This window comes from Thunnus albacares, chromosome 5 (assembly GCF_914725855.1).
Source record: "Thunnus albacares chromosome 5, fThuAlb1.1, whole genome shotgun sequence".
NCBI lineage: Eukaryota > Metazoa > Chordata > Actinopteri > Scombriformes > Scombridae > Thunnus > Thunnus albacares.
The window spans coordinates 8696053-8724052 of NC_058110.1; the positions used below are offsets into that span (position 1 = coordinate 8696053).

At 40.3% G+C, this 28000-nt stretch overlaps 1 protein-coding gene across 2 annotated transcripts; it reads left to right on the forward strand.

Moving 5' to 3' along the window:
- The first annotated feature begins 312 nt into the window (after positions 1-312).
- Positions 313-27960, forward strand: tti1 (TELO2 interacting protein 1). Of its 2 annotated transcripts, none has more exons than XM_044352098.1 (14): positions 313-478; positions 1210-1949; positions 2831-3168; positions 3263-3542; positions 5161-5338; positions 5540-5832; positions 7920-8336; positions 9260-9419; positions 10324-10491; positions 10632-10780; positions 12151-12291; positions 14044-14248; positions 23395-23482; positions 27377-27960. In XM_044352098.1, exons 2-14 carry the CDS (start codon positions 1224-1226, stop codon positions 27597-27599), a joined length of 3366 nt encoding a protein of 1121 aa, XP_044208033.1. In that variant the 5' UTR covers positions 313-478; positions 1210-1223; the 3' UTR covers positions 27600-27960. The 2 variants fall into 2 exon arrangements, with proteins under 2 accessions (XP_044208033.1, XP_044208032.1); XM_044352097.1 differs by having other exon boundaries at positions 316-478; positions 10629-10780.
- The last annotated feature ends 40 nt before the right edge of the window (positions 27961-28000 follow it).

Here is a 28000-nt window from a genome sequence, read left to right on the forward strand (position 1 = left end):
TTACAGTTCACTTCGATGATGCTTCATTGGCAGGACAAAATCTGCACAATTAAAGCATAATAATATGATAACAATAATAATACATATAACTATAATCATAATAACTTTATTTGTAGCACTTTTTAAAACACAGTTGCAAAGTGCTTCACATATAGGATAAAATACACACATACAAATATACATACAGTACATACATACATATGCCTGATACATAGACTATTCTATACTTTTTTCAATCAAACCTACACTGTACCTTTATTGTGAAGACAAAACCAGAAGTTTATTTTGCTCAGTTCCGACAATTTAATGCACTTTATGCTGAAAACGTCAAACATATACGTCGTCGTCGCAGAATGATGACGTCACCCTTAACCAGAGAATAACTTCATCATGTTATGATTTCTCTACCTAAAATAAAACTTTTTCTGTGGCCTTGTGGGTCGGCGCAGTGAGTCTCCTGAATATAACCGATGTGAAGGTGAGTTTGTGAGTCTGTGTGTTTATTAACACGTGTAACGTTACCGCAGTGCAGCTTCAGCAACATGCTGGATGCTGTCAGCTAACCAACAGACTGCATCGATGCTAGCTAGATGTCCTGCTATTATTGTATAAACATTGTTATCGTCTGGTTCCTTACTTAAATAAAGTTTTATATCTGTTTATCAAAGTTGGCTATTGGTTAATAGTAATAACAAGTCCTGAAAACAACATTGCACATAGCTAACCTAACTTAATACAAACCTGCAGTAAAACCAGATGTCAGTGCAGAGTTTCAGGCAATATGTAACATTATCATGACCACCGCACATCTGACCACAACCACCATCAACACCACTGATGATGCTGATGTGCAAATTAGAAAATTATCATGGACATTTAGAGGGCAGCAGGGAGAATAGTGGCCAAAAGTTTTTATTAACAGTGTCAAATTGTAATACCATTTATTCACAAAATGTGTATCACTCGTTATGCTGGATCAAATGTGTTGTTTTCAAAAGTTAAAGAACAAGTCTTTCAAATGTCATGTCAGTTACCAATCAACATGGCAACTGACCATTGCAGATTTAATCAAAAAAACAGAATTAATTAACTAAAAAAATATTTTTTTTTTACTCATTACACACATTAATTCCACTCCCTGAAAAGTCATGTAATTACTGTCTTATTCTCACATCTTCCATTTCTCTTGCTGCACCCCCCCACCTTAAGTGACCCCTGCTGTGATGCCTCCAACCATGACTCAGATCAGCGATCCAAAGATTGCTTTTGCCTACCTGCGCCCGGCCTGTGTCCTGCTGACCCGTGAGCCCACTGTGAGCAATGTGGAGACACTGAGCGCCCAGTTGAAAGAAGTCAACGATGCCACCCTGCAACAGCTCCAAGAGTATGTCCTCTTCCCACTTCGCTTCGTCCTCAAAGTCCCCGGCCCCAAGAAGGACAAACTGGTGCAGGCTGTGGTCGAGGCCTTGAGCCATGTCCTGGAGAACACTTGTGTCCAGAGCTGGGAGACCCTCCGTGACCTCCTCTCAGAGCTCTGCCTCTGCCTCTGCTCTCCAACTGATCCTGGGAAACCTGCAGATACATCAGAGGAGCTGAAATTGACTGTGCTTAGGTGCCTGGATGCCCTGCTTCATGCTGCTTATGGTGATATAGTCTTCAAACTCTTTGAACCGATTATGCTGCCTGGGCTAGGAGCTGCCATATCACTGCTGCTGACTTTAGGAGAGAAGGAGAAATCTCGAGATATACAGGCAGCAGCCTTGAAGTGCCTCCAGGCTTTGACTCTGCAGTGTGACTGCAATCAGGAACATGTAGCTCCATCCTCAGAGGAGCGATGTGCTATAGGCAGCACCATGGCTTCATTCTTACCTGGGATCACTATGGCTGTAGCCAGGATCATTACAGGAGATCTGAGACAAGGCCATGCAGTCACTGTCAGGGCCATGAAGGTACAGTATCAACCTCACTCTCAGCTCTAAATCTGTATCCAGACCCGTAAAAGATAGATGTTTCACTGTTACATTATGTATTGTTATATATTATTAATGCTGCAACAAATGGTCATTTTTGTAATTGAGGAATCTGTCAATTATTTTCCTGGTAAACTGATTAATAATTGAGGCAATAAAATATCAGAAAATAGTGAAAAACAGAGACAACTTAAACTGCATGTAGCTCTTTGTCTGAACCCACCAAAACGTAAAAAAAATTTTTTTACAATGACAATAAAACAAAAAAAAGCAGCAAATCCTCAACTTCTGAGTGCTAGAACATTTTTTTACTTGATAAATTACTTTAATAATTAATCAATTGTTGTCAGTTATTTTTTTGTTTTTAGATAAATTGAGTAATCCATTCACCATTATTTATCATTAACTGTATATTATAAATCATTATCAGTCAACTTAAACTTGAGTGTGTGTGTCCTCATTTAATTTAGTTTGTTTGATCAACTGAGAACGACACATTTGAACTCTGGCGGCGCAAATTAATTGCCTGGACAGCTATAATGCAGATGTCTGTGCTCTTCTATAAGACAATGTAATCTGATTAACAACAGTTGTTCCGCAGACTTGAAAAGCCAAACATAACAAAACGACATGAGGGCAAAGTGGAGTCTGGGCTGATGCTTTTATTTAGCTATTTCATCATATATTCTAAACTGGTATGAAGATCAGCAGATGAAGGAAGAGAGAGAAGTCTGTCATGCTTAGGTCAACTTGATAGAGTGACGGCAAACAAACCATCAATAAAAGAGCGATAAGCAGCAGTAATACAACAGTTTGTTCCTGCCACATCATCATCTCTTTTCACTTTTATTGTCATTCAGGTTTGGTCCAGGACTGTAGGACTTGTCATGGAAGACGCCCAGCTTCAGTCCAGTGAGCCCTGCAAGACTCCCTCACCAGACCTGGGGAGGATCGGACAGCTGGTGGTCCTCCGCACACAAGACTGGGTGAAGAGTACGTCAGGGAAACTGTCTGTGCTCCTGAAGAAGATCATCTCCTGCACCTCGGCCCACCAGCACTGGAGGGTTCGGCTGGAGATGGTGGAGCTGGCTGACCTCCTGCTGGCCAGGTGTAGCCTGTCACTGGGAGAGTGTGTTGGGCCGCTACTGGAAGCACTGGTGGGAGCAGTCAATGATGGGGAGCCCAAAGTCAGAGAGAGGTTTGATTTGATTTGATTAGTTTGACATTTTGTGAGGAAAAACATCATCAGAGAGATCATAACTAGTCCTCCCCTCTTTTCTCCTGTCCTCTAGGTGTGAGGTTGCTCTCAGAGAGGTGTCGCAGAGGAATCAGAGCAGCAGTAATCTGACAGATAAAAACATCAGCAGCAGTCAGACCTTCACTGATGTGCTGTCAGAGAATCTCCACTCTTTAGCCACGTCCCTGCCCAGACTCATGAGGACCTCTGATGACCAGAAGAAGCTGTTTGTTCTCAACGTCTTTCTGGGTTATTTAAAAATCCTGGGACCACTGGTTTCTGTGGTGCTGAACTCAGCTGCACATCTCGAGAGGATTTCCAAAGCGTTGATGCAGGTAATGGCAACAACTAGGCTATCAGACTATACTTAATATTCTGTGTGAATAGGAATAATATGGTTTCATAGTTGTCTGTATTTTCCAAAAACAAAGTCAGAAAAAAGGTGGCACCCCAGAGGGCAAAAACAGCAAAAACTTTTTGTTGTGTACCTATAATATCCTTATAGTGACTTAAGACATATCCATAGGCGCAGTTTAAATTTTACGGTTGGGGGTTCACAAAAAAAATCTAGAGGAAATGTAATGTGTACAACAGAGGCTTCGTTTACACCAAAATTAATAATCAGGATAACAGCAGGTGCATTTTCATATCCCAACTAATATGCCCAATCAGTTATGGAATATTGCCAGAATTATCATAGAAACTGAACTGCAAAACCCAACAGTAAACCAGATACAGATCCCAGCTATTAGCGTTTCTCTGGAGATCAGCCTTGCAGACTCTTTATAAGCTATATAACAAGTCTGCACCTAAACTTTTGACATTTAGAGACTTCTGTAAGAATTGCATTTTTCAGCAATTGGGTGACGAGCACTTCTGTTCTGGAAATTGCTCAGAAACCCCCTTATTGTTAATATACCTAGGAAAGCCATACATCCTCCGAATGCCAGAGGTCTCTAGTTTGTGGTTGTAAGTTTCATGAGGCTGTGATTATCATAGAAGTCACAGTGGGTCATTTTATACAGTGGAGGTCAAGGTCAAGTTTTTAAAAAATGTTTTCACTACAATGAAACGGCTACTATGGGGACTAATATCATCACACATGAATACAGTTGGCCTCATTGAATCCACAAGAGTCTCAGGTTTCCAATCATACCCAATTTATGCAAGTCTAAGACTGTTTAGGGACCCCAGCATACAGAAATATTGAAATTCACCATTTTTAAAATAGGTGAAAATAATTTATACTGCATGCAAAAAAACTGCATGGTTTTTGCCCAAAACTGCATGGGATTAGCATAAAGTGGGCATGTCTGTAAAGGGGAGACTTGTGGGTACCCATAGAACCCATTTTCATTTAGATATCTTGAGGTGAGAGGTCAAGGGACCCCTTTGAAAATGGCCATGCCAGTTTTTCCCTCACCAAAATTATGCATAACTTTAGCCCCCTTCCCAACAAGCTAGCATGACATGGTACCAATCAAGTGGGTAATATGGTCCCATTCAAATTAAATTTGACGATAAAGCAGGGTAGACTTTAGGGCATGGCTGTGTTGTGATTGACAAGTCGCTACCACAGCAACAACATTGGTTAGGTAATGTAAACATGGCGTAACTCCAGGTTCACAGAGTACAGGTGTAACTGTAGCCGTCGTTATTTCAATGTGTTTTCAGTTCATAGAAGTTCATTCTAAAATTTTGGTGGCCTAAAAAGTCTTGTTCAGTGTTTGGTTGTACTAAAGGACCGTCTAAGGAGTCAGATGTTCAGTTTTTACGGTAAATACAAGACACATTTTGGCAGTTTCGTATGAGCCCCCTTCTGGAGTCTGATTTCTGGTCTTGTCCTTAGTCTGTCATGGCAGTAAACTCAAACCACAGTCTAGAGAAGTTACAAGTCATCCGTAAACATAGAACTGTTAAAAACAAAACGAACACCTCTGCATGTCTTGACAGGTGCTGGAGCTGGATGTCATGGATGTTCGCATCGTAGAAGAAAGAAGTTACGGTGCAACCATAGAAACAAGCTCCGGCTCTCATGATTCCTACTCTGCTCACATACAGAGGAAACATTTTCTCTACTTCACAGATGAGAAGATCTTCTCTGTGCTCATGGAGATCTGTCGGACATTAGGTATGAATGCTGTTCGACGTGAATATAAAGTAGTTAATATAAATAGTGGTTGGCTAATGTCTGTTTTGGATGTATTGGTCTGTATTGATACCAATACATTTGGAGGCCAATACAGTCAAATAACACTGTTGCCTATATTAAAAACATATTGTCCCAGTAAACATAAATTCATCAAGTCATTTTCCCTCTTTGTATCTGTAGGTTACTACGGCAACATTTACCTGCTGACTGATCACTTCCTGGATCTGTACCGGCAGTCTTCAGCGTACAGAAAACAGGCTGCCATGGTACTGAACGAGATCATCAGGGGTGCTGCAGGCATCGCCATGGCAACAGAGGGTGAGGATTTGGGGCATGAAGGTCGGGGATGCTCTGCCACCAAGGAAGACCTCGAGGCGGCAGTGGTGTCTGTCATGGAGGAATACACCAGTCTGAACAACTGGCACTTGATCACTGTCAGTGAGGAGACTGACAGAGACAGACAAGACCAGCAGGTGAGGATAGTTTCAGCCCTGCAGATTTAATATTTTGTCCAAAATCAGGATTTAATTTGTTACAGTATGACATGGATTTGATTACATTTCAAATGTCCAAACCTTAACTTAATCATTTTTCAACGGGTTCATGAGATCACTAATGTTCTTAAATTGTTTAAAATTTGATGTGGCAATAGATTTTCTCATGGCCTATCCATAGTGGAGCATCAACAGCTAAATTTGCTGATCACCAAACTCTCTGGGAATATCACCACATGTAACAGATGATCCCACTGTTCACAGAATGATATTCTGAATGAAGACAGATACTTGATGTGTAATTTCACAATTGTACATCTCATTTTGTACTCTGAAAACATCAAGTGTGATATGGTCATGGAAATTGTCTGAAAACACTGAAAATAAGACACAAAACACTGCTGGGTTGAAGATTAAACAATTATTATTGCACAATAAGGAGACAGAACACACAAAGATTTGCATTAGTTCGTCTTAGCGAACAAAAAGCAAACCCCATTCTATTATAGTTAGAGTAGGAACAAAGAAATGATCTGTGATTGGTCAAATCATACAAACCTATTGATTACAGCCAATGGCAAACAGCCACGAGATACATTTACATGCACATGTATGTTAAGTAGGAGCCACATCACCTAAAGACACAGAAAGGGAAGATCTCCAAGCCATATGTGGCCTTTGACCCCTCAACATGTCTTGTTTACCCCAAGACACAAAGATTTACCTTCTTTGGGAATGAAACAGGGTAGAGAAGGCCAGTGGGCCTCTCAACAATAACAAAAGAACATGTGTGTCCAAAGACAAACACAGAGTTACAGAGAAAATGTGATGATCTCACTTCATATTTGTATATTGATATGAATCCTTTGGCTTTTCATTACCTTTACAATATCAGACTTCCATTCTCAGCCCATAATGCACAACTCTCTCTTAGCATTTACATTTGCTCATGATCAGATCACTTGACTCCAAGAGAAGCACTCCAGACTTTATTTGGAAACATATCCACACTTCACTTACAATATGGCCGATCGCTTTGTCCTGAATAGACTGAGCAGAGGGAGGAAACCGCTACAGGATTTCAAGTAACTGCTCTGAAAATGATAATTAACTGTGTTTTGTAGATTATCTTGAAGTTTGTCTTTGTCAGCTAAAAGGTGTGCTGATGCAGGAAAAGGATTCTATGCTCAGTATATATGCTCAAATAGAAACTAGTTAGAAGGAAGGTTTGGTCCTCTGCAGAGACCGTTCTAGGGTCCTCCCTCAAGTCAAATTAAATAGAATAAACATGAAGACAGTGGAGACTATTGGCAGCCAGTTGTACATACTGATGTCAGTCAGCTCATCATCAGATCATTTTATTGGAAAGGTTTATGCTTCAGTGTTGGCTCTAAATTCACTGAAGACAAGTAAATCAAACAAATAGTTTTTATGAGTACAGGTCTTGAACAGAAATTCTATAATGTATTGATTGAAGTGTTGGAATATGGAGGGTTTCATTTTAATGTATAGGAGCCATTATTTTTCAATTGAAGTAATGGTTCTAAATTTAGGGAAATACACTTATTTGTTTTCTTGCAGAGAGTTGGATTAAAAGATTCCACCGTCATGTCGGTACTCTAACTTTGAAGTTAGAGCCAGCAGGTGGTTAGCTTAGCTTAGCATAAAGACTGGGAGCAGGGGGAAACAGCTAGCTCTGGCTCTCTAGCCTAGCTCACTAATTGACATACGTATAAAAACTGAGGTGTAAAAACTACAGGTTGTGGTTTTATGGGGGATTATGTGCAGGAACTATTTCTTTGCTTGAGCACAGTGACTTCCTGTAGTGTTGTTGTCACCGTGTGGTTGCCAGGCAACCAGCAGAGACTGGTTTCTCGTCATGAATACAATATGTACCCTTGCAAATTCAGCTCATGAATATCGCTGTCTGTTCATGTTTTTAAAAATCAGACTTGTCATCTTAATATTGACTTTTTATGTCTATAAAATAAAACATTACATTGTAGAAGAACAGCCAGAACAGACTGTATGATGCATGACAATATTTGTCTTCTCTCTCTCTGTAGCTGCTCAGTCCATCCAGACTCCTCTCCATATCCAACAGTGATGTCAGCAACGCTAATGCCAATTCCCTCCAAGTGATCCCTTCCTCATTTGCCTCCTCATCTGCCTCATCATCCACCTCCACAATCCACCAGCTTAACAGCAACATCTGGCAGCTGTGTATCCAACTCGAGGGCTTAGCCTGCTTTGCTCAGGCCCTGGGGTATGACTTCCGTCCTCTGTTGATGACATCATTGTACCCTGTGCTGGAGAAAGCCGGGGAGGAGACACATCTGGTCAACCAGGTGGCGCTGGGCTCCATGTGGGACATCAGTAAGGCCTGTGGCTACCCCTCTCTGAAGGAGTTGATCAATGACAACTCAGACTACCTGCTCAATGACATATCGCTCAACCTGCAGAGGCTCAGCCAGCATCCACAGGTAAAGGTGACACGATTTTTCATGTTGTGAAAATGCACAATATACTTTTAAAAAAGGAAAGGATGTGAGTTGAAAGGGGAAGTATGTGAGGCAGGAAAGATCTAACTTTTCAACTTTTTAAACTAGAACTACAAATATAATGAAAAAGTGTTAGGCTGCATTCAGACCAAATCAGGCAGTCTGGCGAAGACGCCAGTCCTCCCATTCATTCGAAGGGGAGTAGTGTGTTTAGGCTGTGGGCATTTCAGCTGCAGCAGCCCCACATTGGCTTGCGGCAAAAAAGTTGATCCACTCAACTTTTGGAGAACTGCAACCCGACGTCACGCTGCAGTGGCCAATCACAGCCAGCAAGACTAATCAGAGCTGTAAAACCTGCCATAAGGGCTACAAAGATGTCACTAGGAGGAGGGACGGACATTTCTCTTTGTTTGATAACATTAAAAATAAAGTCAGATTTTGCTGCCAGCTTCCTGACTCATTTTTAAAAACACGAGAGAAAAAGAGAGAGAGAGAGCGACTGTGGTCAAGTGAGCTAGAGAGTGAATGAAGAGAGGGAGCAGTGGTAGTGAGAAAGCCATTGAATCAGTTCAATAAATTGTTATTATCTGATTGTTTCACACGCCCACACACCTCTGCTCAATCCTGTGGCGGTGCACTGCACTGCCTGATTTGGTCTGAATATGGCCTTAGTGTAAGTAAATGAATTATGATATTACTAAAACCACTGTAAGCCTAACAGCAATTGTAATCATGTAACAAAGGCAGTGCATGATGTGATGTGCATGTCGGCATAGACAATTTCTGCAATAAAATCAGACCCACATTCATGGAATTCATCATCCAGGTGAATACTGTGTATTGGTTTGCAAAAGTCCATTGTGCCCTGAACATGCATTTCATTGTATTCCTGCCCTGTTGCCCAGGCTCCACGGGTGTTGACAGTGATGTTGACTCACTCTGACTGCAGCCTGCTGCCTCTGGTCAGGGACATCGTTCAGGATGTGCTGATGGCTCTGGATCTCAGCTACAACCACACAGCTGCTCTGTTCTGCTCTGTGCTGCACGCGCTCGTGAAGGCGCTGGGTGAGATATCAAAAGCGATGTAAACCCATTTATCATCATCTGCTGAGGGTGAAAAAGGATAAGGAACAAAATGAGTATCTTTTCTATGTGACTGCCATACCCATACCATACTGTACCATACCATCCTGTTCTCTACCACACTATCCCTAACCTTTTTATTCAGTTTTGTTTTAAGCAGTCATGTCATTATGCTCTCCCCAAATATACAGTGAAATGTAAACACTAGTGTCGCAGAGCAATTTAAACAAGAGATTAACACAGTCAATATCAAACTAAATGGCATATTAGAAAAAAAAAAAACAATCATGGTCTGGGTGAATACTCGATTCTGATTGGCTGCGGGGTGTCCATTAATTCCTGATAATAGACACCTACTAAGTGGTTCCAGTGAAACTGTTCTCCGTTCTAAATGAATGTGCTGGCCAAAACGAGTAACCATAGCAACAGGGATGCAGTCAAAGCCTCCGTTTACATGTGAACAACATCTAACTTCCACAGTGAGTGACTTGAACATTTATTTGGAAAGTATGACAACTTAAACTGGGCTGCAGCTGAAGAAAGAGAAATCGAAAAGAAAAGGGAGAAACGATACAAGAAGTTAACACTGCGTATCGGATGGTTCTGGCCTCCCCGTCATCCATTAATTCCTGATATGATTAATTAATTCCGATATTCCATCCAGAATTCCTCGTTAGGAATTATCCCTAACATATATATATACCCAATTCTGCAGCTCTCTGAAGCATTTAGGTGCTTGGGCTGGACATTTCAAGGAAAGACTATTCAAGAAAAATGAAAGAAAAAAGGCATCACAGTCCTGAGGCAAAGTTTTATGGACATGTGGCATATTACCACTTTCACGTAACACGTCTAACATATGTTGTTGTCTTTCTTCTTCATTTAGTGAGGTGGTTTCCCGCCAGTTGTAGTAAGACCAGTGAGTCCGCCAGACCCAAGCAGACCTCCACTGACCAGGAAGTCCTGAACATCTGCCAATTCCTGCTGGATTACCGAAAACAGAAAGAGCTGGCAGAGGGGATTGGAATAGAGGAGGATGACACTGAGGACCTTGGTAATGTGGTTTCTGTTCAAGGACAAAACAGGAAATTATGTTTTTTTTTATTGTAGTATAGGTTGCATATTGTAACAATTTCCGAGTGGATCAGTCACTACATCGTCCATCTGACCAGATATTCACTGTCTTTACAGAAGTCCCTCCTCCCACAGAGTGTGAGGGTGTTGAAGATATTGGTGGTCCTGATGTGAAAGCAGAACTTCCCACCCACCTCAGCATCACTAAAGATGTTATGGAGCGCTGCATTCATCTACTGTCCGATCCCAGCCTCAGGGTCCGACTCAAGGTACCGTGTCTGCAGTGTGATGCAGTTTGTAGGGTAGCGTTGGTTTAGATGCTAATAACCCTAGTGAGGATTGTTCACCATTGTACAGCGACCTTTTTTAAGATACTGTAGAAAGAGAGTAATATTGTCTCTACACTGTGAATGCTTTTTATTGGTTTGACAAATCTACAAAGCTGAACACCATCATGAAGATCCAATACAGAATTGCCTGTTATATTGTCCAAAAAAATACAACCTCACATCAGCTGAAACACCTGTAAAGTAGTATATTCACAACACACAACTAGTTAGCTGGCACAGCTCCATGGCAGCGTTTTCCAAAACTATATGTGGCCAAGAACATATTCTAAGAGCGCTAAGTAAAGCACAAAGACATGCCAAGTCTATAGATTATACCAGTTGAAGTTTTGCAGTCAGAATAGTCTTAGATAAGTCAGATAATTGCTCTAATTAGTCTGGCTAACTTAAATCCTAACAGGTTAGCCACCCCAAGCTAACTCTGATTATCATTACAATCAATGACCTGCGGACAACATACATAGCTCAGTTAATGGCTTGCTAATAAGGTTGTTGAGTGAGCAATAGGAAAGGAATAGAGATGATAGCAACTAATGATTATTTACATTATCAATTAATCTGTCGATTATTTTCTTGATTGCTCGATTAGTTGTTTGGTCTATAAAACATCAGGAAATGGTGAAAAAAGTCGAGAGGCCGGAATCAGATTTGCCTTTTTTTCACTATTTTGGTGTCTTTATTTTTGTGTGTAGGTTTGAGTGCGCCATGAAAATAACATGCTCATCACATAGGAAGTGGTGGTTGCAATCAGCGATAAAGATTACAGTGAAAATAGCCTTTCCATTCATTCAGTAGTAATCATAATCATTTCTACTTGCCAAACAATCCAAACAAAAAGTGTGCAAGAATTGGTTGTTGGTTGTCGTTATTTTTGTTTTTGAAATATGTTATCGATAGAAGACATTTTTTTCTCAAAAAATAACTCAAAACAATTAATAGATCAAAATAGTTGATGATTTATTTAATAGTTGGCAACTAATTGATTAATCGACTAATCGTTGCAGCTCTAAACCAGATTTAATTTTACTTTTAGCCACCAAGTTGACATAATGCAAAATTTTAATGTCTTAGTGATGAATCTAAGTGGTTCCCAGTAAGAAACTAAACAGAAATCAACCATGTTTTTACAATTTTGCAGGCAAGTGGACCTGGCTTTGAACCTTCAATATTGCCTCTAGAGACTAGAGCGTATCTTACATCTAAAATCTACCTGTACACATGAATGTGTTATTGTCACACTTAATATACAAAAGATTTATAATAATGGGTTCACTGTGTGTCTTTGTCCTTAGGTATTGGATGTCCTGGAGTTATGTGTGTGCGTACTGAGTGAGAGGGAAAATGAACTGCTACCTATGGCCCATCGCTGCTGGCCTGCCCTCCTGCAGAGACTGACAGCTGACGATCCTCTAGCAGTCCTCAGAGCCTTTAGGGTATGTAAATCAGGGTTTCCATGGGTCCTTAAAAAGTCTTAAATCTAATAATCTGAATTTTAGGCCATAAAATGTCTTAAATCAAAAAAATTGATTGTATTATGAAGTTAATGTTACTTTTATAAAATTGCATTTACTTCAGTCTCACTTTTAAATGTGTTTTTGGGGAAAATTTGTATTGATCACACTGTAACAAAACTACAGAACAAAACCAACACAGACCAATAACCACTAATGCAAACTGTGCAGCCCAGTCAGAATTTATCAGAGCACACCCAGCTGGTGTGTTGCGATGTGGTGTGTGGGCTAAGGTGGTGTCTCCTCTCATCAGAAAAATAGCTACTTCTGAAGTAATAAGTTAAAATTGTTTCTGTGAACGTTACCTTTCATCTATGTGGGAAATTACAAGTTCAAAGAGATCTGGCTCAAGAACAGCGGATTCAGTACTTGGTTGAAGCCTATAATGAATTTGAAGCGCACTGCACTTTGTGCAAGAAAACGCTCAAATTAGGAACATTGGGTATAAAGGCATTAGAGTCGTGTCAGGGAAATCAGAAAAACATAAAGCTGCTGTAAAAGGCCACCAGCAAACACCTGCCACCAGCTAGTATTGTTCTGTATTCACATCGGGAGCATCACCAAAGTCCAGCCCCAGCGCAACCCACCCTGTACTAACACTGTTAACACTGTCCTGCAACTGCGGTAAGCAACTTCCAGACAGCATTTGGATCTACGCCAACATTAAAAGCAGAGGTGCTCTGGACTTAACACACGGTAGCTAAACATCAGTCATATAAAAGCAGTGAAGACATAGGTGAGCTGTTTCAAACCATGTTTTTCTGATTCTGACATCACTAAAACCTTCAAGTGTGGAAAGGATTTGGATTGGCAGATTTCATTAAGAGAGACCTCATCTCAAAGGTTAATATGGACCCGTTTGGACTGATGTTTAACAAAAGTCTAAATCAAACACACAAAACCTGGGAAGGCGAGCAGGTCTTAAATTGCATTCGTAATGGTCTTAAAAAGTCTTGAATTGAACTTGTTGAAACCAGCAGAAACCCTGTAAATAAAATCTGTCTGGACATTTATTTAGTTGTATTACATTATCAGGATCATATTACTGTATGTCATAATATATGCAGTGACTGAACAAGGTACTTTTTAATATTTATATATAAATAACAAATGAACTTTTCATGTCATTTGCCACAACATTTTTTATCAACATTGCTACCAGTGAAGTGAGTTTCCTCTTTGTTTGTTTTTCTACTGCACCAGAATTCTGATTTACAGTTTTCCCTGAGTACTTCTCTGTTGAATCAATTAATCTGTGAAGGGTACTTTTGGCAGGCCACTTCATTGTTTGTAATCCTGTTAATCCTGTGTGTTTTTCCATAACATTTTTAAATTTTAAACTACCCGTCTGTAGAATTTTATTTATTTATATATCCATTACAGTCAGTCCTCTCTACATATCTGTTGTAAAGAAAAGTCAAAATCAGAAATGCATATTTTGTAAATCAGTGCCACTGCTGAAAAGCTGTGTTGTTGTCATGCTCATCAGCAAGAAGGCAGCTTTTGAGTTTAGGTTTTGTAAATACTACGATTCATCCAGGAGATCATACAGTGTTTGCTAGATATTTGATGAAGGACACACTGCAGGGACATTTTATAATACTTTTGACAACTTCTTACACTGTCCAACAGTTGGTACACTCTCAGTTGCTACATGTGGTGTCTCTCTGCCAGGTGCTGTGCACACTGGGTGAAACATGTGGTGACTTCCTGAGGAGGAGGGTTTCCAAAGAGGTTCTGCCCAAGCTGAGCTCCTCTCTGGCACGGCAGGCTCCGATTAGCGCCAAGGCCGGGCCTGTCTACACACACACCCTGGCCTACAAACTGCAGCTGGCTGTACTGCAGGGGCTGGGCTCACTGTGCCAGAGGCTGGACCTGGGTAAGAGAACAGACACACATAACACAGACAGACACACAGGATTCCCAAGACATAATGGAGTCAAAGCAACTCTTCGCTATACCATACATTTCTTCTTGTGTGATTGTAGACACTTGTGTGTATATGATTAATCGTAGTCCTGATGTGGCAGGTTTCTTTTATGGAGGTTGGTGCATTTAAGAGAGAGCATACTGAGGATAGATAACTTCTGTACCAATGAAATATTATATATAATATAATATAATATAATAGTGTTAACAAACTTGGCAACCTCACTATCATGGCAAGACTTGGGTATGCTGCGCCGGCTGTTGTTTGTTAGAAAATGGTACCATTACAAAACCCCAAATTGTTTTGTTACTATTTCTGTTTATGTACAGGTTAAAAAATGAGATACAATGTGTTAATTAGTGAGCAAAGGTTAAGGGAAAAATGGTTTGCCTTCAAGAAAAACAATGACTTTTTTCACCACCAGATGGCAAACTTGTATAACAGTGAAACAGACAGAGAAACCAAGCTCCCTGAGATTTTACTTAAGTGCCATAGCAAGTGTTCCCTCTTGAAATTTGATTTTGGAAGAAATGTGTATCAATAACATTGCAGAAATGTTTTTTATGTGTTTGTATGTGGATCTCCTGCATTTGGGATGAACGGTGGGTTTTATCACATTCAACACCATTTCAGATTTTTCATTCAGTTTCTAAATCAGTGCTATTTTCATCACCTCCTCTGTTGATAACACACCCTACATCCTAGAACATCAAATACATTGCAGTGTGCAACATTTATACAGGACTCTCATACATAAAATCCAACATCCCACAATACTCAATGGGATTTAATGACTAAAAGTCCTTTTAGGCTGTGGCAGTTCTTGAATTCAACATATTCTAAAGATGACCCTAGAGATACAGACAATAGCTGATTGAGCTAACAGGATGCTACTGAATCCTTAGCTGTAATAACAGGAACTGCACCATTTCACCACAATCAAGTCGAGAAATGTTGTTAAATCTGCATGCTAATCAGCAAATCAAAAAGCTACAGGAAAGGAGGGCATTTAATTGATTAACTCTTAAATGTAATGTTTTTTAGAGTTGTGTATTTTATACTTGGTATAGCTTCAGTATTTTAACTAAAAATCTTCATCCAAAGTGGCCTAGGAGCTCAGTGCTAGTGTGTTACCAATAATGTAAGTATGAGCTGCTTGTCTAAGTTTTCATCAATCATTATGTTCATGAAGCAGTGATGTCCCTGTCACAGGCGTACTAGCTTCAGATTGCTCTAATTTTCCAATTCTGCCGAATACTAAAGGGGAGATACAGTACTTGTAGTGGAACTAAAAGCATCTTAATGCAGTGTGGAACTTCTGTTGGCCGCTATTTTGATGTCTTTATTTTTGTGCGCAGATTTGAGTGCGCCATGAAAATGACATCACATAGGAAGTGGTGGTTGCAATCAGCAAAAAGATTACAGTGAAAATGGCCTTTCCATTCATTCAGTAGTAATCATAATCATTTCTACTTGCCAAGGACAAAAAGTGTGCAAGAATTGGTTGGAGGGGATGTAGCAGCAATATATCAATACATAGAGATTTAACACAGCTCTGGCTCATTATGTTTGTTTTTGAAATAAGATATAGATAGAAGATATTAAGAGTTTTAAGAAATCAACAATATAAAAATCTTGGGTAGAATCCCCTAGATTTTAGGGGAATAGGGAATTGATTGAAAAAAAATTGTTCTTTTTAAAGAGATTAGATTTAATAAAATACCAGCCAGTCATGTGTGTTTCTCCATTATTCCCCTCCTTTATTTCATCACATAAAGCGTATTCTGAGCTGTCCTTCTTTCAAGAGACATATTTTACTATAAACTGCAGTAATTGGTGTCTTTCTGCATCAGGAAAAGATACATAGGTATATCAAAGCTCAGGGAAAATCAGTTTAAACAAAACAACATTGAACATTTTAGAAATAACATAGACAAAATCCACAGATACAATATTCACACAGTCTCTTAACCCTTAATATTATTCTAGTAGAAAAGACTTAATAAACTACACAGAATTCATGTACCCAAGATACATACTGCAGAGCAGTGTGTAAAAACAGTTAGTGATTGTCCGTGTGATGTTCCGTGAAGTCAGTGTCAGTATAGTTGAGGGTCTGTGGTTTGGGGGCACAGTGAGTGTTAACAGGGCTGGTTTAACAGGGAGATGACGCAGCTGCTGTGATGGAGAGGTGGTGCTTGTTGGCAGTGGTACACACTGGGTATTGGTGGCAGAGGACAATGTTAGAAACAAATGTTCACCTGGGCAGGCAGAATTGGTGGCAATAAGCCGTTGCACTCTAACCACTCACCACGCAGTGCTCTTCAGTCAGTGTCAGTGCTTTCACTCTTTGAGCTTCTAAGTGAGGTGCAAAGAAAAGGTGAGAAAATCCATCAAATGCACCAGCAGAGAAGCCATCTGTACCCATCTCCCGTAATAGGGGAAATACTATATGTGACATACTCTGTTTGATCAGATGAAATCAGATCAACTGGCACATACGGCTTTGGTACTGGTACTGTGTTTGAAAAATTACTGAACCATTACAAATCAGTAGCTCATCAGTCCAAGACCTCAAAAGATGTGAAACCATAGCAACATGTGAAAGATATTTCAATTGAAGACTCTTGAATCTTATCTCGAAATCAAAAATATTCAAAAAAAGATGTGATGTTCTTAAAGCTGCACTAATCCATGTTTTATTATATCAATAATGGTTCAAATGACTATGTAATGTGAAATGTGTTGTTTACATTGACAAACTTTATGATAGTGTCAATGTTGTGTTTTCTGCTTGGTCTGCTGCCCCCACATGGCCAAAAAAAATATAAACTAATGCAGCTTTAAGTTTTGTGTAAGTGACCATTATATAAGCTAATTGTAATATAGTATAATGATCAATTATGTGGTGTATCTCAAAATGATAAATACTCACCCTTGGCTTTTGTCGTTTTGCTTCTTTGACTCTGGATTTGTTCAAATTCTTGCATAATGATAATGTCAAATTGTTTATTATCAAACTGTTTTCACAAGTCCAAAATGGGAAGAACTGATGTCAGAAGTGTATATTTTGGTGCTACACAGCCTAGACTGTTTATTAGAAGTTAGGTTTAAAAAACAAAAACAAAAAAACCTCCAACAAGCCTACTTGCATTTGTAGTATTTTCCATCAGAAAAAGTACATATAGTCAGACCTCCTGCCATATAGTTGGTAACATACTAGTAATCCAGTAGACTGACCTCATTTCCAAGTTCCCTCCACAGAACAATATCCCATCGGCTCATTCAGTATTTCTCTGTCAACCTGATGAAAGCAGCAACTCTTAGGTTGGTGTTGATAAATTCTTTATTTTTTACCAACAGATGTGCTACCCTTGTTTGTCATCCTGCCTGTTTTCTCTCTCCCAGGTTCCTACAAGAGAAAAAAAATACAAACAGCTCTGCAGCCACAGTTATGCCATTAGGGATGTAATGATACATTCAGCTCACATTTGGTTTTGGTTTGGTATTAACACAGTATTTCAAACAACATCAGAATGAAGACAATCAAGACTAAGACAATGTTTGTGCATTTCTGACAGGGAAATGGATAGCTACTGATTTGTAATGGTTCAGTAATTATTTTGCAACCATTGTGATCTACATCTAACTTCAGACATATTTTACCCAAAGTATAAAATTAAGAAACAGACAAAAGCAGGAAGGTGTAAATCTGTGCAACAGATTGTTGTAAAAAAGTGATGCTGCGCCACCTTCATAGGTGCTTGTTCACTCTTCTTTTCACTCCTTCCAGCACATTGGCACTTCATAGACTGTCAGTAGCCCTGTTGGTCTCGGTAGCAGTACATGAGACTTTCCGGGCAGTCCTGATCTTTGGATCCTCCTCAGCCATTCATCCTCCCTTTCAGTGCTAGAGATGTTGTTTCTGTCACTGAGAGAGTCATTTGATGAGAGAGGCACTTGACTAAGTTATTCTTAATTGATGGAATGACCTCACCCTGGACCTGGGGCTCAAACTTGTTGGTCACTTCCACTTTCCTGATCACCATGCTGCTTGACTTCTTGGGCTGGAATGCCATTCTTGTCCATGGTGCAAGCTACCCCAGTGTATTTTGGTGCAAGCTACCCCAGTGTATTTTGGTGCAAGGTACCCCAGTGTATTTTGGTGCAAGCTACCCCAGTGTATTTTGGACCCATCTTGCCTGCGTGTGCTTCGTAACATGCTCAACTACCTTGTTTTTGCCTACTTAGATGACATCCTCATCTTTTCCAGCACCCCTTAGGAGCATGAGCAGCATGTCTGCCAAGTCCTCCAACACCTCATGGAGAATCAACTGTTTGTGTAGACAGAGAAGTGCCAATCCCACACCCACTCTGTGCCCTTCCTAGGCTACATCCGAATCCTGCCAAAGTCCAGGCAATGAGAGATTAGCCTCGCCATCAGAGTGGGAAGGAGCTCCAGTGGTTCCTTGGCTTTGCAAACTTTTATGGATGGTTCATCAGGGCTTACAGCAAGGTGGTAGCCCCCTTGACCCTTACTTCAATCCTTCAATGCTTCAAGTGGTCCTTGGTAGCAGAGGCAGCTTTTGAAAGGCTTAAGAGTCTCTTCTTGTCTCAGCAGTTTGTAGTTGAGATTGATGCTTCAGATGTGGAAGTGGGGGCCATCTTCTCCCAGCGCTCTCTAGATGATGGCAAGCTCCACCCCTGTGCCTATTTTCCCCATCCCTCATCCCCAGCATCATCGCATCCCTGCAGAGAAGAATCATGATATTGGGAACAGGCAGCTGCTAGTTGTGAAGATGGCACTGGAGGAGTGGCAGCACTGGCTAGAAGGGGCTGAGCATCCTTTTATTGTTCGGACTGATCACAAGAATCTGGAATATATTAAGACAGCCAAGGGACTGAACACTAGGCAGGCCAGGGGGGCTTTGTTTTTTGGAAGGTTTAACTTTGTGCTTACCTACAGGCCCAACTCAAAGAATGGCAAGCCAGACCCACTCTCCAGTCAATATACTCCTCCTGAGCCCATCCCCCCAGAATCTTGTGTTGTGGGGATGGTAACCTGGTAGAGGAGGAAGTCTGGGAGGCTCGGCATCAGCAGCTGGATCCAGGCAATGGCCCACCCAACAGACTGTTTGTCCCAGAATCCAAGACTGGAGTGCATTGGAGTGGGCACACACAACTAAATTACCTGTCACCCTGGGGTAACTTGCATACTCTTTCCTCTGTAGGCGGTACTGCTGGCTGTCTATGGAGCAGGACACCAGAGAGTTTATCTCAGCTTGTCCAGTCTGTTCAGACAACAAGGGATCCAACAAACCAAGCCCTGGCCTCCTATGCCCCTTTCCACTGCACCTTCAGCCATGGTCACACATCGCCATAGATTTTGTCACCAGCTTGCCAAAGTCAGATGGTAACACAGTCATTCTTATGGTGATAGACTGGTTGTCCAAATTTGCTCACTTTGTTCTTCTTCCAAGCTCCCCTCAGCTAAAGACATGGCTGATGTCCTGTCAAAGAGGTGTTCCAGGTCAATTGGTCTGCCCTCTAACATACTGTTGGACCGTGGGCTACAGTTTATGTCTTCAGTGCGGAGGGCCTTCTGCACCATCATCGGTGCCTCCATGATCCTCACCTCTGGTTTCCACCCACAGACTAATGGCACAGAAAAAGGGAAAAACCAAAAAAAAATTGCAATTTGCACTTTGTGAAGTCTTCAGTAAAGACATTTCTACTTACCTTCTCCTGTGTCTCCAAGTCTGCATTTGGGTCCTTCCAACTATGTTGTGTCACAGACATCTTTTGTAAGAGTTTTGTCATTTGTCAGCACTTTAAAGTGTGGCTGGCTCTTTCATGGTTGGAAGTTTTTGTTCAACAGTACTTTTTACCCGAATTAATCATGGAAATAATTCAATTCCATATGCAGTTGTTTTAGCATTGCTTCTGTTTAAGGTTCAAATGGCCTTCTAAGAAGGAACCTTAAGTAACACATTTGTTATAATGTTTAAGCTGAAAATATCAGTATGCAATGACAAATATTTCTCATAGTGAAGACAGTTTATCAGTTGTGATGCAGTTGTAACCTCCTGCATTGATTTGCATACTTTGTATGTACTTTCTTTCTTTCCTGCTTTCTGTACCCTTTCTTTATTTAAAACAATTGTGATTAAACTTCTTACTTACTTAGTCTGATGCCACCGTGACCTGGTCCCAGATAAGCGGCGGGAATGGATGGATGGTTGGATGGGTGATTAAACTTCAGTCACACTTAATAAGGAGTGACAGTGCCTTGTGCACTAGTCAAGATATGTTGTTTTATCTGAAACACTGGAGAAAATAATTTCCTTGTGCAGTTATTCCATAGTTTTGGCCACCATTTCTAGTAAGTACTGTATGAGATTGCGCAGTGTAAAAAGGGGTTGAGGTTGTTTTCTTTTTTCTTTTTTTTCTTTTTTGAAGTTTCAAACATAGGACCACTTTACGGAAATGCTCCGTAATGGCCTGGTTCAAACATGAAAACACTATCACAGATATAGATGTTTTCTTTGCATTATGAGATGCTGCAGCATAGCTTCAAAGTTGGCAGTGTCAGTCTTTTCTGTGGTCGGTCAGTGAGTCCACCCCTTTGGTCCAGAGTGAAATACCTCAACAACTGGTGGAAACTTTGCCATGAAATTTGGTACAGACATTTGTTTTCCCCGAATTTTGATACATTTTTGGGATCTTCTGACTTTTTATCTAGCACCACCAACATTTTAATTTGCCCAATACTTTGGTTTATGACCATTTTTTTAAAAAATGCATAGTGTGCTGTACTTTATGTTTAGTGCTGTTTTTGTGTATGTTAGCATGCTAACAATCAAAACTCAGATGGTAAACATGATAAAACATACCTGCTGAACATCAGCATGATAGCATTGTCAATGTGAGCATGATGACATTAGCATTTTGCTCAAAGCACCACTGTGCCTAAGTACAGCCTCACAGAGCAGCTAGCATGGCTGTAGACTTGTAATCTTGTTATCTATTTGTGTTTTGTCTTGGTGTGTGCCTTATTCTGTATAGGTCTCATGTATATTATTGCTGTTCCCACATTGTTTTTATTTTTGAGAAAGCAAGAATATCTCTCTCTTTGAAAGGAGAATAACTAAAATGTACCTGGGTCGGGTTCAGGTCTCAAATGTGGCAATGGATGTTGTGCTCAGTCAGGTCAGGACTTAGAGTGTCTAGGCCAGGTTGTGGTCTCAGTTTCATTCCTGTGCAGGTCCATTATAAGTAATAGGTCTCTATCTATCTATCTACATGCTTTCTTGTCAGCATATATACATAATAACCAGGATTTAATGGGGGGCCATAAAGGAAAACCTTCAAGGGTCATTAAGATATGTTCTTCTTCTCTTGCAGCCCCATTTGTTGATTTAACCAGGTATACCAGGTGTATCACACATAAAGAGGTTGCTTAGTTCAGTACAGCTTTAAATAGTTGAAAAGCAACCTCCGCTTATTGCATGGTCACTGCAGACTACAAAAAGGCAGCTGCAGCAACATTACATCCCCACCCAATGTTTTAGTTACAATCCTCATATGACTGGAATGTAAGATTTTTTTTTTCCCTCCTCACATTAAAGGAAAGAGTGTACTCCATGCTTTATTTTTCTTACAGGCACTTTACTGCGTTGATGTTTTGTTCCTTCATATCAGAGGGAGAGAGATTTGGAGTTGGAGATGGGGAGAATGAAAGAGCAGGAGAGAAACAGTCAGCGGCTGCAGCCTTACTCATGTGAATACTGATTTGGCTTCAGCTTACCTCTGGGACGCCTACAGCAAGCCAATTACCAAGCCTCAGTCACAGAGAGAGAAAGGCAGAAACAGAGATTGACTGAAGCAAATAATATGTTTCGGCTCCAGTTGTGGCTTCAGCTCCAATTCCACTTTTTATTCATTTACCACAAAATCTAACAGCACCTGGCCTCTCCTCTTTAGTATTTCTCACTTCTCTGCTTCCCTCCAAGCACCTCGATTCCACAAAAGACTACAGGCTATGAGTGCAGCACCAAAAAGGGAGGAAGAAAAGGGATAAAAGCGGCTGCTAAATAATCCCATTTAACTCTGAAATGTGCACTGCTGCTTTTATTCTTGACACACAGCGAGCAGGCCTGGTTCAAGCCGAGAGGGTTGAATTGGCAAATAGAGTAAGCAGAGAGGGAGAGAGACATGTTTTGAAATGAGGCTTGAAAGGCAGCCCAGTTTGCAGCTTAGGGAATCGCTAAATGTCTGCCGGGAACGCAAGGATGGAGAGAGAGTGCGAGAAATAGGAAGAGATGAAAGAGTGGAAAGAGGACAGCATAGGAGGGAAGTCAAGTGGATGGAGGGAGCAGGAGCTGGCAAGGTTATGAAAGGTACCGTCAGAGAAGGGGAGAAAAGAGACAGAGGCAGGTGGGGTCAGTGTACATTAAACTGCAGAAAGTGAAGAAAAAGATTAAGGAAAGGATAGAGGAGAATACTTTTCACACACATCCACTCCTCAAAGGGGGGGAAGAGTGGATGTACGAAATCCAGAGATGTGGAAACAGCCTGCTGTGAAATTCTTCCTCAGCTATCTCAGCAGTTTCTCTCAGCTCATTAAGAGTTAGAAAGGTAAAGTCCAGGCATGATCTATCCCCCCCCCCTCACACACACACCTCTTTCATCTTCCTCTCTGCCTCTTTTATCCTCTTTCTGCTCCCTTTTCAATCTACCATCTATAAAAGCTACCTTGTATGCTGGGAAGTCTGATTACATCTTGATTTTTTTTTTTTTCTTTTTTTGATCAGGTGGATTTGAGCAATGTCATTGTACCTACAAATTAGAAATAAAAACATATATATAATTGATATTGTATTTATATCTTCCATGGTATTGTCCTGGTTTTTACTCAGCATTGAGCATTCTGATCTTGGCATAAATACATTATTTGTTCTTTATCTATGACTTAATATTATGTTTTAAAAAATCACTTGTTTAGATATATATGTATCTTACAGTGGTGTTCTTTTAGAGAATATAGGTGAGGAAATACAGTAAAGGTCCTGAAGTCCTGTGTTTGGTTTTCTCAGGTGAAGCAGAGCTGGATGCTGTTTGTGAAGCCTGTCTGCCTTACCTAAGCTGTCGACAACCCATCAGACTACAAGAGGCCTGCCTAAGGTAAGCTTTTATAAAAGCCCATTGCAGTGCTGTAAAGTACTTGAGAGCAATTTTGAAGTAGTTTCATTATTGCAGTTATTCCATTTTATGCTAATATTGTTTTATTTCACAGCTAGTTACTAGTTACGTCGCTGATTTTACATATAAACCATATGACATACTGTATTAGTATGTATTATTGTATACTGTTGTGTCGTTAAGGATTAAACTACTTGACAGTATATACAATGGTTGTTTAGGGAGTTTCTCTTTATTCAAATTGAGAGTCTAAGGACAGAGGATGTTGTATTGCTGTACAGACTGTAAAGCCCACTGAGGCAAATTTGTAATATGTGATAGTGGGCTATACAAATAAAATTGACTTGACTTGACTTGAATTTAGCTTCACCTAAACCTTACATGTTAAAGGTGCCTGATATAGTGTATAAAATGTGTTTCTCACAGAACACATTTTGTGTATCCTTGATGTCTAACAAATGTGTTGATTGCATTTCCTTTCCTTATAAAACATTTGCAAAGCTGACTTTTAAAATATTTTAAATCCTATATTGTTTACATCCCTGTTTACTTACTAGCAGTCTTGCTCTTCTCAGCTTTTGTTGAAACATTGTTACGTTTGTTGGCCCAACAACTGTTGGTCAGTCATGGTCACAAATTTCACAGGGCACCTTTAAGAGAGTATTAATAATGAAATAATAGAATAATATACATCAAAATATAGCAATATGGAGCTATTCTGCATAATAAGTACTTTTACTTTTTATATACGGAGTACACATAGCTGATAATACTGTATTTTTACTTAAAGAAGTAAAGCTCTGTTGTAATACAATACTTAAATATATACTGAAAGAGTTATTTTTCGCTGTAATCATTCCTCCTCTCCAGTCCTTTCCTAATGCAGCTACATTGCAAAAGATGGGTGACAAACTCTACAGTCCACGCTTCATGCTTAAATGCTTTCTAAAGTTCAGCCGAAGAATCATTATGAGTCTGTGTTAGCCAGACCAAATCAATTTCTTTGTTCTGGCATTCGCATCGTCAACAAACCTACATGTGATTGCCAAGATGTATCCCTCTGCACTGCGTGTACTAAAACATTTGATTTGGCTATCTCAGGCTGCTGAAGCACAATTTTAGCTTTGGCTGAACTTTTTAAATGTATTTTTCACAGAACAAGGACTATGGATTTTGTCCTCCATTTCTTACAGTGTTTTCGAGCTACTACTACTAAAACATTGAATATAGGGCTTTTACTTGTAAAGGAGTGGTTTTAACTGTGAATACCACCTCTTGCCCACTGACTCTAGATGACTTATTCTGTGCATAGCTTGATGATGGATATATATAATGCATGGCATATTTAGGAAGTCCCTGATAAATGCTGAAATCTGTCAAAAATTTAGGGCTAGGGCTTTGCGATATGAAGATATATATCGTGTGACAAGAGAAAAATATTTCATATTTTGCTCTATCGTTTATATCGTTGTGACGCAAATCACACTCTTTACGGCAATATTTTTCGTCTTTTGGAGTCTGTCCATCTTTTGCGCAGATTACATTGTTAAATTACTCATCTTGGCTTTTTACTTGTGAAGCTTTTATTGCACTTACAGTAACATAACGAGTTTAGTTGTCGTCACCTCTCCACTGCTGTCTGTCTCCTCTGCTGCGCTGCACACGCTCGCAGGGCTCAGTCCCGCTGCGCTGAGAAAGAGCAGAGAAGCAGTGAGATGGCGACTAGAAATGACAGCAAAACGCAGTAGAGACTGTCTTTATATGTGTTATTTACCAAATGTATGTGCACTCTTTTCATTTCATTTCAGCTCAGTGTGAGAGTCTCTTCTGGGTTTTGCTGTCACTTATGGTCACGCTACTCTCCTCTGCTCTCTATAGCCCTTTAGCCCGTACTCAGACCAAACCAGGCGGTGCAGTGTACATCCACAGTGTTGAGCAGAGGTGTGTGTGGGTGTGGGCGTGTTTGTGCTTTAGAACATAACCGCTGTGAAACAATCAGAAAATAACATTTTATTGATCTGATCCACCGGCTTTCTCACTACCAGTGCTCCCTCTCTATTCATTCACTCTCTAGCTCACTTGACCGCAGCTGCTCTCTCTCTCTGGTGCTCTCAGCTGTTTTTAAAGTTGGGAAGCCGACAGAAAAGTCTAACTTAACTTTTAATGTTATCAAACGAAGAGAAATGTCCTCCCCTCCCGACGTAGTAACGTCTTTGTACTCACTCATGGCAGAGTTTACAGCTCTGGTCAGTCTGATCTCCGTCACGCCTCTGAATCCGGAAAACCTGCATGCTATGTAAAAGCACACACAAAGGTGGCTTTATGCTGGCGGGGGGAGATGAGGGGACGGACCAACTATTTATTCATTGAATTAAAATGTGCTATATTAGGATAGGTATCGTTATCAGGATATGAAATGACCTATATCGGGATATGAGATTTTGGTCATACTGCCCAGCCCTAATCAAATTTAACATCAATATAGTTCATATCACATAATATCAATTACACAAAACTTTTGCCCTAAATTAAATTTAAAGTTGCTTTAGATAACATGCTGTACGTTTGAATCCAAATGAAATTCTAGTGTTGTTATGGTCACTTGAACAGCCACATGAAGTGATGAATCAAGACATAACAGCAAAATCCACTCTGGCTGGATCCAAATGTCATTTCCCCAGACTTTCAGTCTGGTCTCTCATGGGCTCTCGGTCATACTGTGACATGTCTGAAATGCTCACCGTCACTGTGGGGCGCTGGGCTGCAACAGGGTAAAATGCGCAACGAGACGTGACAGCAGACTTCACTTCTTGCCATGGATATGAAAAACGCTTAGCCCTCCAACCCTGTAATCTAGTTTTCCTAGCAGTTCTGAATGGTATCCACATTGGCACTTTATGCACTGTTCGCTGCTTTACATAGATCTAAATTTCTTTGATATTTGATAATATATTAGATATGCACAGTAAAACTCTCCACCATTTTGAATAGCTGAGCATAGAAATTAACATGAAACCCTTGCCTGAGGATCTCACACTCATAGATGGTCAGCTATAACATTTGTATGTGCAATATCAATTCACTTATACATCGAAAATAAAAGATGAATAGCTTTGTATAGTACATTAAGAATGTATGATATGAGTATAACTTATACTGGTGGAGCAGTTGTTACTTTACCATTCTGTTATGTTTATCCTCTCCTTTTCATTGTCACATCGATAGTGCTTTGGGGTAGAATTTGGGGTAATCTTTTAAGCAAACTTAAAAGAAGGCAGCTCCCTAAGTGGACTCTCTGGACATTTTTTGATGAGTTGTGGAATTGGACAACTGTCGCCACTCCAGACTTTACAGGAACAGGCTCATTAAGTTCAGCAGTCTGCAAGTGCAGGGATGTCTGGACAGTTTGATTCAACCACAGTCTCATAAATAGCAGCTATTGAGTGCCCCATATAGAGGAAGCTGGATTTGACATTAGATCTTCTTTCACCATCATTTCTTTGCTGTCCTTTTGTGTAAAGTAACACACACTGGCCTAGTTGGTAAAAATGAAGATACAAAAGTACATGTTGTTAAGTATTCTTAAGTACTTTTAGATTTCCTGCTAATTAAGCATACAGGACTGAAAACCTCCTGTTTTACATCCTCTTTGGAGGTGAAAAAACAACCTGAAGGGAAAAGGCAGTGTTGAGATAATGAGCTTAATAGTCAAACTGTAGGACTGCGCATTAAAGCTAGTGAACCTGCTGTGTCCTACTCAGTCTGTAACTTTGGATTACAGGAAGGTGTTTTTCCATACCATAGATGTTACATATCTTAGCAAAATACAGCCCAGAGCTAATCCTGCTCTTGTGTATCTTTCACTCCTCTCCACAGCGTTTTCCGACACTTAATCCAGGTGGATCCGGATGCCTTCTGGTTTACTTTGAATGAGCTGCACTGCCCGTCCTCCTACATCCCGCCACACCCCGACCTTCAGCCTGTGCAGCTGAACGGGATGGGGCGACCCAGAGACGAGTACTCAGACAACGTGCTGAAACTGCTGAGGGAGGAGTTTGGCTCAGTTACTGAGACAGTCGACCAGCCAGGCAGCCAATGAGCTGGTGATAGATGTGACTGAGTCGTCTCTCGAATGGATGGTTGATGGAACCACTGACTCCAACGAGTCAATTAACTGAAAGAAAATCAGACAGTTGTGGCGAAAAACAGCCATAAGATGCTGGTGTGATAACCTTCATGCTGTATACGGCTCTGATAAGCAGCAAGATACAAAGAGAAAATGTCAATGAAGCATCTCCACTGCTGTTCACTCTCAGGCTGCAGTGTAGAAACCAGGAACAAACCTGATAGGTCTACAATGGGAGATATGCAGTGACAGTGCTGATGTTTTTCATTTCATGTGAAGGCACTGACATATACTGTACACTGTAAAAAAAAAAAAAAAAAAGAAAAAGTTATTTCACAGAAATTTACTGTATTATTTTACAGTTTTTTTGTTTT